At 59.0% G+C, this 10,132-nt stretch overlaps 1 protein-coding gene across 3 annotated transcripts; it reads right to left on the bottom strand.

Moving 5' to 3' along the window:
* Positions 1-5,008: 5,008 nt before the first annotated feature.
* Positions 5,009-9,550, bottom strand: IL11 (interleukin 11). Of its 3 annotated transcripts, XM_027860008.1 has the most exons (5): positions 9,370-9,550; positions 7,608-7,801; positions 6,735-6,821; positions 6,498-6,659; positions 5,009-5,719 (listed from the first exon to the last, which is right to left on the bottom strand). In XM_027860008.1, the coding sequence occupies exons 1-5, from the start codon at positions 9,374-9,376 to the stop codon at positions 5,549-5,551; spliced, it is 621 nt and encodes a 206-aa protein (XP_027715809.1). In that variant the 5' UTR covers positions 9,377-9,550; the 3' UTR covers positions 5,009-5,548. The 3 variants fall into 3 exon arrangements, with proteins under 3 accessions (XP_027715809.1, XP_027715810.1, XP_027715811.1); XM_027860009.1 differs by lacking the exons at positions 7,608-7,801; positions 9,370-9,550 and adding an exon at positions 7,471-7,539; XM_027860010.1 differs by lacking the exons at positions 7,608-7,801; positions 9,370-9,550 and adding an exon at positions 7,180-7,236.
* Positions 9,551-10,132: the final 582 nt, after the last annotated feature.

The following is a 10,132-nucleotide window of genomic DNA, read 5'->3' on the forward strand; positions in this document are numbered from 1 at the left end:
GGTCAGGTGAGGCCTCAGGGGGTGGGTAGAGTGAGGCCTTGGCAGAAAGGTGGGACATTTTGGTGGACTCATAGGGTTCTAGTGGGGAAGGTGTAGACTCGGGATGGAGCTGCTTTGCTGCAGACGGGGAGCGGTCCTGTTGCTGCTTGAAATGAACATGGGGTGACTCTGCCGCTTCCTTAGGCTCTGTGAGGACCACGGCCTGCTCTAAGCTCAACCTGGAACCATAAGACCATAAATGACACCTATCATTACTGGAATACCTCCAAGAAACATACTGCTTGCCTCTTATTCTCTGGGAGGGGTCTCTTCCGAATGACCTACAATCATAGAATTTCAAAACTGGAAAGGGTCTTCGAGATCACTGAGTCCAAACTGCCTTTGGATACCTCCAATGATGGGGAGATCACTATTTAAGCTTCTCTTTTCTCAAGGACCCACCACCTATTCCAGGCATATTGGAGCTGAATGGGTCCTCAGCAAGCCCCCTGTTCTGGGTCTCCCTTTGAATACCTCCAATGATGGGAAGATCATTACGTACTTGGAAACTTCTTTCCTTGAGGACTTATCAGGTAGGGCAGTCTTCTGTGGGACCTCATGCTGGGTGTGCTGGGGCTGGAGCTGGGGCTGAGCATGGACACGGCTGAGGGAGCTGGCCCAGGCCAGGACATCGGAGAGGATTCTAGGACTTTTGAAGCAGGTACGTATACACGGATGGATGTTTTTCCAAGTCGTGGAAAAACCTGTTTGGGACTGGGAGCCCAGCGGGTGTGTGCTGGAAGAGTCTGATGAGTGAGACATTTTCTCGGACTGTCGGTGGGAGCGCAGCCAGGAAGATGAGGTCTGGCGGGGAACCGCAGAGGGTTTCATTCTGGAGGGCGCTGAACTTGAAGTCGTTGGAGTGGATGTTTTGGAGGCCTGGGGAGACCAGAGGGTGGAGGTCCCTCAGGGACCTGGTGTTCTGAGCTCCTGACTCCCTCCCATCCCTAAAGACTCTGGCCTCTTGGCTGCTAGCCCAAGGGCCTCCAAGTACCTTGGGCCGGTTCAGGGTGTTGGAGATAGTGCTGAAGAGGGTCCAGACGGTGACTGCGGACTGCCCTGAGCAAGGGAAGCAGGACCAGCTTAGGGCCCCTGAAAGCCCTGGGGGGCCAGAGAGCTGGGAATCCAGGCCAATCCCTTACCTTCTTTTTCCACTCGGGTCCCAGAAGTGTCCGTCCTGGCATGTTTATAGCCTGGTCTGTGGAATCAGTTCTATAGGACTCCAGTGTCCCGGTTTCTCAAGGGCCCAGGCATTCTAGAACCCTGCTCTTGGTCCCACCCCGCAGGGACCCAGTGCCTTTACCCCAAATCTATGGCCTCCCTCCCCAACCCTGCCAGGGAACCCCACCTTGGAGAATTCCACCCCCATTCCCCATTCCCTGAAGCACCCTTGGGTCATGGCCCACTTTTTCTCCTCTCCTTTCCAGGTTGGGGGCTCCAGCTGGGTCATGAAGGGGATGGAGCCATTGACTGCTCTCGACATCATCTCCTGCAGGGAGTGGGGGAAGCTGTCCAGTCAGAAGAGGGCCCGGGACAAGACACTGCTTTGTCCCAGGCCCAGCCCAGGCCCCAGCCCACTACCTTGGCCTTCGGTGTCGTGGACTCTGTGGAGATACAGGCGGCAAGCTCGGAGACTGAGAGACAAGAACAGAGAAGCTCAGAGACAGAGACTGGCAGAGCATGGAGAAACAGAGCGGAGGGTGGGCAGAGGATTCTCTCACCGACTGGGGACCTCCTCTGGCTCTTGTCCTGGGGGAGAAAGAAGAGCAGAGGTTGTAGAGGACAGGCCCTACGGCCAAGGGAAATGGATCCCCTGGCGCCTCCTCCCTCCGGGACCCAGGTCAGATTCCTCAGCCTCCAGCTCGGGAAGGGAATAAGGTATGTGGTCTCCCTAGCCCCCTTGACCTCTCTAAGGGATCCAGGCACTGCAGGGCCCCCAGTATGCAGGGCTCTCGCCCCCTCACCAATCAGGGACTTGGGGCGGGGTGGGGGCAGGGCTGAGAAAGGGGAAGGGAGTTCACTGTAGGTGTGCTATGCCTCCCAGTGGGCGAGGTCCCAGGCTCCTCTCCACACCTCACCTTGGGTTGGTCCTTGTGGGCCTGGAGGGCGAAGGCTGGTGCAGACCCTTGGAGCAGGTACACCAGGTATCTCCAGCGGTTGAAAAGCAAGCAGCCCTCCCGCTGGTTGGCGTCCAGCCGTAGGTAAAAGCTGCGGCCCAAGGCCAAGCGGAGTTTCAGCCTCCAGCTATCTACATCGTGCACGAACAAACGGGCCAGGCGTAGGGGCAGCAGCCTGCAGGGAGCACAGAGTGAGGGAGGCAGATGCGCAGGGACCTGGGGGTCAGGGATGGGGCCACGCTGGCTCACCTGGTGAGCTCCAGGGCCTTCTGCCTCTTGTTTCCAACTGGCCGGGCAAGCAGGATGATGTCCGGGAGCAGGAGCCCAGGGATGGAGGATGCCACACCCATCGTCACAGGGTTCTCCTTCTTGTGCAGAAAAATAGCCTCCCCCCGGTTTGTCACCTACAGAGCGTGGGGCAGGGAGGCTGGGAAGCACCCCTCAGGGACCCCATTCCCCACCCCTGCCAAGCACCTACTTGGGAAGGACGCAAAAAAGCCCATGCCTTCAATGCTCTGTCATCCTCTCACCCACCCTCCTCTCCCAGGGGGTACCTGCACGAAGTTGCTCTCAAACATTGGCAGCAGCGGCCCCAGGGGAAGGTACTCGCCCTCCATCATGGTTCTCTGCAGGTGGCCCAGCAGTGGGACCCACGGCTGAAAGGAGTGCTCCACATCATTCAGGAACAGCTCTTTGTGCAGAACAGCTGAGATCCGGGAGGGAGCAGGGCAGAGGAGGGGGCTGGCTAGAACTCATGCACCCCTTGCCCCACAACCAGCTCCAGGCGCCCAGAGACTCAGGCGTCTCGAGCCCCTTGTCCCCCAGCCCTTGGTCCCACCTGGTGAGGAGACCGGGGGCATCATGATGCCAGCGGATCTGGGCATGTTTAAGGAGGATCGGGGCCCCCAGAGTGGGGGGATCAGTCAGGGGAGTGCCGGGATACTCCCTGTGGGCAGGGAGGACCGGCCATGGCATTCTGGGAGGGCTGGCTGGCCAGCAAGCTTGGGGTCTCTCTGGAAACTGGACTGTGAGCTAAGAAGTGGGGATCTGTCTTTGTGACCTCACGGGTCAGGAGGGTCAAGGAACTTTATGGGCCCCCAGTCCTAAGCAGGGAGCTGAGACAAAACATTCCCCTCACTCCATGGGTGGGGGGGAGGTGTCAAGGAGGAGGTAAGCAAAAGAAAGATGTTTGGCCTGAAGAGGATGAGGCCTAGGGGCCCGGACAGGAGGGGGGAGGGGGAGGGGAATAGCATCTCAGCTGTGGGAGGGGCTGGAACTCTGAAGAGGGACTAGAACCCAGAAGGCAGAACCAAGACCATAGTGATGTTTAGGCTTGACAGAAAGAGAAATTCCTGTCTGTGGGCGGCCACTCATGAGATGTCTTGAGGCTGAAGTTGGGTGCCCACCTGTCAGGTGTGTTATACCATAGGGGCCCCATGCTGGCCCCGGAGTTGGGTGGGACAAAGGGAGGCTGGAGACCCGGGCCCTGAGGAAACAGGGAGGAAGCAATACTGGGCACCGTCGTCCTTTCTAGCTGGGGCATCCGAGTAGGAATGGGAGAGGACATCTGGGCTTGGATGGCAGGGCTGAGTGTTCTAGGCTGAGAAGCTGAGTCCAAGGCTCTGGGAGAAACTGAGGTTTTTATGCAAGGGATGAATGTAACTGGAGCTTGGGGTGGTCACAGTGACCCCAGGGGCCTCCGTCTCAAGGCCCTTCCTCTCCTTTTCAGGGCAACCTCCCCTAAAAATGGCCTCCAAAGACCCAGGCTGAAGGCTGTTCCCCTCCCAGAGGGGTCTTCTGATGGAAAATCTCCCGTGGGAGAAGGCGGCTTTCTACATCTGGAAAGCTCCGTGCTCTACCCCTGACTCAATGTGGATCTCAGGCTGCCTCCAGCTTCCCATTGAGAAGGTTAGGGGCAGCTAGGTGGTGCTGGGCCTGGAGTCAGGAGGACTTGAGTTCAAATCTGACCTCAGACACTTGCTAGCTGTGTGACCCTGGGCAAGTCTCTTAACCCCGATTGCCTTCCCCAGCCCCAAAGTGAGAAGATTGGAGCTGATGTCCTGAGCACCCACGGAACCCTGCAGGTCTGTGGTTCTGTGGTCAGTATCCCTGCCAGGTGACTCAGACTGAGGCTGAATCCTTAATCCCAGGAAAGGCCCTGTGGACACAGCCAGGGCAGGCCTGGCAAGGCCTTGGCTCCTCAGTGTCCAGATACAGCCCGGGATCTCCTTCCTCCCCACCCTCCTGGGGATCCTGGTGACCAGGCCCTGCTGGGGGCCCAATCCTCCCACCCAAACAACTGTCATCACTAGGGCAAAGGGGCTGGATTTGGAGTCAGGAAAGACATCTGTTCAAATTTTACCTCTAGCATTTGCCAGGCAAGTCAGGGAATCTCTCTGACCCACCCCCACCCACTATTGGAATAAGGACACATTCCTGCCCACCCAGCACTTCTCTCAAGCTGTTCGTTGCTGCTAACCTGGGTCCTTCTGGCCTAGTCACTGAGGTGCACTCAGGTCGGGTTTGGAGAATGCCATCAGGGAAGGCGGCCCTTATATCTGCTTCCCCCCTTCCCCTCGCCCATGTCTGCTTCATCCCCACCCCTGGTCTGCTTCACCCCTCCCCCAGTCTGCTTCACCCCTCCCCCAAGTCTGTTTCACCCCTCCCCCGGTCTGCTTCACCCCTCCCCCAGTCTGCTTCACCCCCACCCCTGGTCTGCTTCACCCCTTCCCCAGTCTGTTTCACCCCTCCCCTAGTCTGCTTCACCCCCTCTCCCAGTCTGCTTCACTCCTGCACCCAAGGTGTGATGGATGGCACCCACCCCAATCCCTCAACTTGCAGAGAATGCCAATTTTTATTGATTCAACTTTATCTCTTACATTTCTTTTGTACAAAACACAAGGAGAACTGACTACAATAAATAAGTACCAAAGTTAGGGCCTGGGCTGCTTGGAGAAGCCAACTCATGGGCCCAAAGAAAAGTGATAATTTAAATAACTTAGAGGTGGGCAAGGAACAGGAGACCAGAGAGGGGAGGCTGCCCCTCCTCAGCCATCAGGACATAGGAGCACCCCCCCCCACCCAGGAGCTTGCTGAGGGTGCTTGTCTCTTCCTGTCTCAAGGACCCCAGCAGCCCCCCAATAAATAGCTATAAATAGAAGGCATTGCTGTCCAAGGTCCTGCAGAGTTGGGACGTTGAAGGGGCAGAAAGGGAAAGGGGGACTGCTCTGAGGGGGCCCAGAGCATACAGGCCCAGCTCTCGAGAGCCTCAGGCTCCCTTGGGACCCCTCTCTGAGCCCCCAATAAATAAATAAATAAATGAATGAAGAAGGGTATTAAGGGAGGCCCAGGCCCCCACACCAGGGCCCAAACTTCTCTCCCCTTGGGGGAGGTCAGAGCCGAGCCTTCAGCAGCAGCAAGCCCCTCACGGCCCAGTCCAGGGTGAGGTGTAGCCCCCCCAGCACAGCATGGGCTGCCTGGATCCCTCCCCAGGCTGATCCTGGTGGGGCCAGAGGTGGAGCTGGGGCCTCTGGTGGAGGCTTAGGCAGGGAGAAACGAGCCATCTGTGGGGAAAAGAATGGACATAGGTCAGCAAGCCAGCAGACAGGGCTTTGTTTGGGTCCTGGCATCAAGAATTCCCCACTCGAGATTGGAGGATTCCCCAGGACATATTTCCTAGGTTCTGGGTTAGGAATGCCTGGATCCACTCTCAGCCTCCTGGGGTAAAGGTAACTGGGTCCATACTTGGATGAGAGTGCCTGGGTCTACAGTCTCAAGATGGAGAATGATTGAGGGGTCGGGGCTTCTAGGTTTGTGCCTTCATGTCCTCAGTTAGGGGTTCCCAACTTCCCAGGCATAGGACCTGAGTCAGAAGAACCCTCAGGGTCTCAGACCCCTGAGTCACTGAGGGCTTAGGGGTCCCAAGTCCCAAAGACTGTAGACTGGGGATCCAGAGGCCCATGGTTTAGGGGCTCAAGATGGGCATCGCTGGGTTTATGGTCACCAGGCCTGAGTTAGAGATTCAAGGGTATACTCTTTCAAGGGCCAAAAAGACTCGGGTCCATGGGTTCATGTTCCTGAAACTCAGGGTAGGTCAGTGGGTTGGGGGGTAAGGGTCTCTAGGGTCAGTAATTTCAGGTCCCTGATTGCAGTTCTAGGGCTTTCGGTCTGAGGCCCGGGATGAGGGTCCCTGGGGAAGCCATAGCCTAAGGTCCTTTGATTTCACGGTCTTTGGGCCTCGGTTGGGGGTTCTCTGGGCCTAAGGGAGGGTGAACTGGGGCCCTGGAGCCTCCCTCTCTGTCAAGGTGTGAAGGGGGCTGCATGGGGGTCCCTGGGCCCTACCAAGATCTGCAGTCTCTTGAGCAGTCGGTCCAGCCGCACTTGCAAAGCCCCCAGCTCTGGGTCCAGACTCCGAAGGGCTGGTCCCCCTGCTCGTCGGAGCCAATGCACATGCCAGAGGTAGCAGAGGAGGTCAGTTCGTAGGCGGGTCAGCACACTGGGGAGCTTGCCGAGGGGGACAAACAGTCAGCAACCTTGACCCTGGCCCAACCACCCTAACCCCCATCTGAGCCCACTCACCTGCAGGGCCCCCATGGCCCCAAAGCTCATCCCAGGGGTTGGCAAGGAGTCCAAGCTGTGATCTCCCTCTGCTGGGAACTTGGCTTTCTGGGGAGGGGGGGGCAGGAAGAAAATGAGGAGGAGATCCTTTGGGACCCTCTCCCTCGTTCGTGATTCAGGATACCCCTCTTATCTTCTGACACTGAATGCCTCTCTGCCTCCCACTGGCACCCCACCTCCTCATCTCCCTCTGTAATCTGACTCTCTCTGCCCTTCCCTAGTTTCAGCTTGCCTGTCTCTGAATTTCTCAGTCTCTCCCCACCCCCAGCATGTTTCCGTCATGTCTCTTCCTCACTCTCCCCACTCGTCTCTCCCTGACTTTTCGTCTCTCCCCGCTTGTCTCTGTCTTCTGCCAACCAAGCAGCCATCTCTGGGTCTCCAGCTCTGTTCCTGAGCGTCTCCTCACCCTCCTGCGTGTCTCACTGGCCTCCCATCCTCCGCCCGTTTCTCTCCGGCCACCTCCGTTTGCCTCTCCGTCCTTGAGTGTTCCCTTGGTAACCTGTTTCGTTTCCGTCTGCCTAACTCTGTCCCTGGGATACCACCCTCTGACACAGTCAGTCTCTCTCTCTCTCTCCCTCCCTCCCTCTCACCCCCTCGCCCCCTCCCCCCCCGTCTGCGTCTTTCTCGGTCGTCTGTCTCTCTTCTTCCCTCTGGATAGCTCTCTCTGCCTTTCTCCTTTTTTCGTTTGCCAACCCACCTCTTGGTCTCTGGGTACCTCTGGGTCTCCCGCCCCACCTCTCTGGGTCTCGGGGCCTCCTGCTTTCTTCCCTAGGCAAGCAGAGGAGGGGAGAGGAGAGGAGGGGAGGAGAGAGGAGGAAGGGGGCGGGGTCTCACCAGCTGAGCAGCTAGCTGCCGGGTGTCTCGCAGCAGCCCCCGGGTGAGGAGCACGGCGCTGTCCAGCTCAGCTCGGGACTCCTCTGGGCCCGGAACAGGGGCGCCCCGAGGAGACCCGGGGGGCAGTGGGGGTGCTGAGGCCCCAGCTCGATTGGGCCACAGACTTAGCACGGCCAGGACTACGCGACACAAACCTGGGGAAAGGAAACATCCACGGGGAGAGATGGGGGAAGGCAGAGAACGGGAAAGGGGGACCAGAACTCCTGGGACCTTGGAGCTGGGGCGGCGGGGGGGCGGTAGAGGCTGGGGCCCTGAGGGGGCGGACTGGGAATCAGGCTCCCTCCCCTCCTCCCTGGAAGGCAGGGGCTCCGCCCAGCAGAGCAGACGCGGCCCGGGGCAAGCAGACGGGCCGGGCGTCTCCCTCCGCCCCCGGACGCCGGAATCCCGGCCCTAAGGGGGTGGGGGGTGGGGGGGAGGCGCAGGCCACGACCTGCCCCCCGCTCCCCCAAGTCCGCAGACATCCACGCCCCTGGCCCCCCGGGAATCCAGGGCCAGCGGAGAGATCCAGTCAGGCGCAAGATCTCCCGGTGTCTGTCTCTGTTTCTGATTATCCCTGTCTCCCTTTCTCCCTGTCTCTCTGTGTCTCTGTCTCTGCCCGAGTCCCACCCACCCCCGGCCCGGGCCCTAGACACAGACTGCGGGGGCAGCGGCCCGGCGCCCGCCCCCCTCAACAGCCCCAGGCGCGGGCTCAGCTGCCTCCACACACTGAAGGAGAGGCACAGAAACGTGGGGAGACAGACACTGGGAGAAAGAGACGCGAGAGGCAGAAACGCAGAGACATGGGGACATAGAGAGACCGAAGAAGAGGGGGAGATAGAGGCGAGAGGCTGACAGAAACGTAAAACTAATACAGAATACGAGACCGATGCAAATGACAGAGACAGAGATCGAGACACTAGACCCAGAGATAGGGTAGAGCCAGCCAGGTCCAAGCCAAGGTAATGGAGAGGCAAGGGACAGATAAAGAGACAGAACTGGGGAGACACCTGGAGAGTGAGAGAGACAGAGCTACAGAGCCACTGGGGTCCCCCCCCCCCCACCCCATCCCATTCCCTAGCCCTAGGCTCAGCCCTGGGGGAACCCCCACCCCCTCATGCTCAACGTAGCCAATCAGAGGCTCCCCCACAGCCCAGCCTCCTTCCCCTCCCATCTCCTCCCCTTTCCCTGTCACCCTGATTCTCTCTGCTCTATCTCTGGGTCCTTCTGGCTGGGTCTGCTTGGGTCTCTCTCTGTCCCTCTCTGTCTTTGCTCCCTGCCTGACCACTTTTCTCCAGCTCTTCTGGCTTCTGATCTCTGTGCCTTGCTCTGCTCTCTGTTGGGGTCTCAGTACCTCTGTTTCACTGCCTGTGGTCCTCTTCCTCTCTCCACCTTCCCTTGTCTGTGTGTCTCCCTATCTCCCAGTTTCCTTCCTGGGTCTCCCTTCCTCCCTACAGCTATCTCTGTCCTCTCCGTTAACCTCTCAGTTTCGGTCTCCCTCTCCCCCTCTCCCTTGCCTGCCCCCATTCGGCCCCCCCCTTTTTTCACCTTTCTGTACCTGTCTCCTCTTTTCTATCTCATTCATTCATCTCCCTCTATCTTGTCTCTCTCCACCCTTCTGACTCCTCTTTGATTTTTCCTCTCTGTGTGCTTTCCACCCTCTGCCCAGGGTCCCTCCCTCTCTCCCTCCCTCTGCCCCACTCCCTGTGAACTCAAGGGAACTTACTGTCCATATCCCCACACTCAGGCTGGGGTTTGGGCTCCGGGCTCCGTCCCCAGGGACGGGTGGGGAGGGGGTATCTTGGTCTTAACCCCTCCCTGGCCAGGTCAGCCCAGTGAGCCTCACTTTGGTATCAGGGGACCCTGGGGTCAGGCAGGCCAGATCAAGGTGGGGGGAGGCATGTGGCAGCGTGTTGGGTTGGATTGCCTGTGTGTGTGTGTGTGTGTGTGTGTGTGTGTGTGTGTGTGTGTGAGAGAGAGAGAGAGAGAGAGAGAGAGAGAGAGAGAGAGAGAGAGAGAGAGGGAGAGAGAGTGTGTGTGTGAGAGAGAGAGGGAGTGTGAGAGAGGGAGAGAGAGAGAGTTGGGGAGTAAAGGAGTATGTGAGTGAGGCCGGGGGGTTATATAGGGGGCTGGGACCAGGCCCAGCCGGGTAGGGGCTGGGGCAGGGGCCAGGGCCCAGCCACCGCCCGCTCGGGAGGGGAGGGAAGAAGGGGGGGAGGGAGGGGAGCCTGACACATCCTGACTCACTCTCCCCAGCCCCAGCCCCAGCCCCGGCCCGGCCTGAGCAGGAGCAGGGGGAGGAGGGGGAAGGGGGGAGGCTGAGCTGTGATACATGGGGGGCCTGAAGGGGACCCACTGAGCTCATCATCATTCCCTCCCTCTCACCACCAAGCCAGAGACAGTGAGGAGACTAGAGGAGGAGATGGTGGGAAGAGACACATTGAGGCACCGAGAGACATGGAGCTGGGAATGGGAGGGAGGGAGCTGCC

This window comes from Vombatus ursinus, unplaced genomic scaffold, assembly GCF_900497805.2.
Source record: "Vombatus ursinus unplaced genomic scaffold, bare-nosed wombat genome assembly UNPS02014175.1, whole genome shotgun sequence".
Classification (NCBI taxonomy): domain Eukaryota; kingdom Metazoa; phylum Chordata; class Mammalia; order Diprotodontia; family Vombatidae; genus Vombatus; species Vombatus ursinus.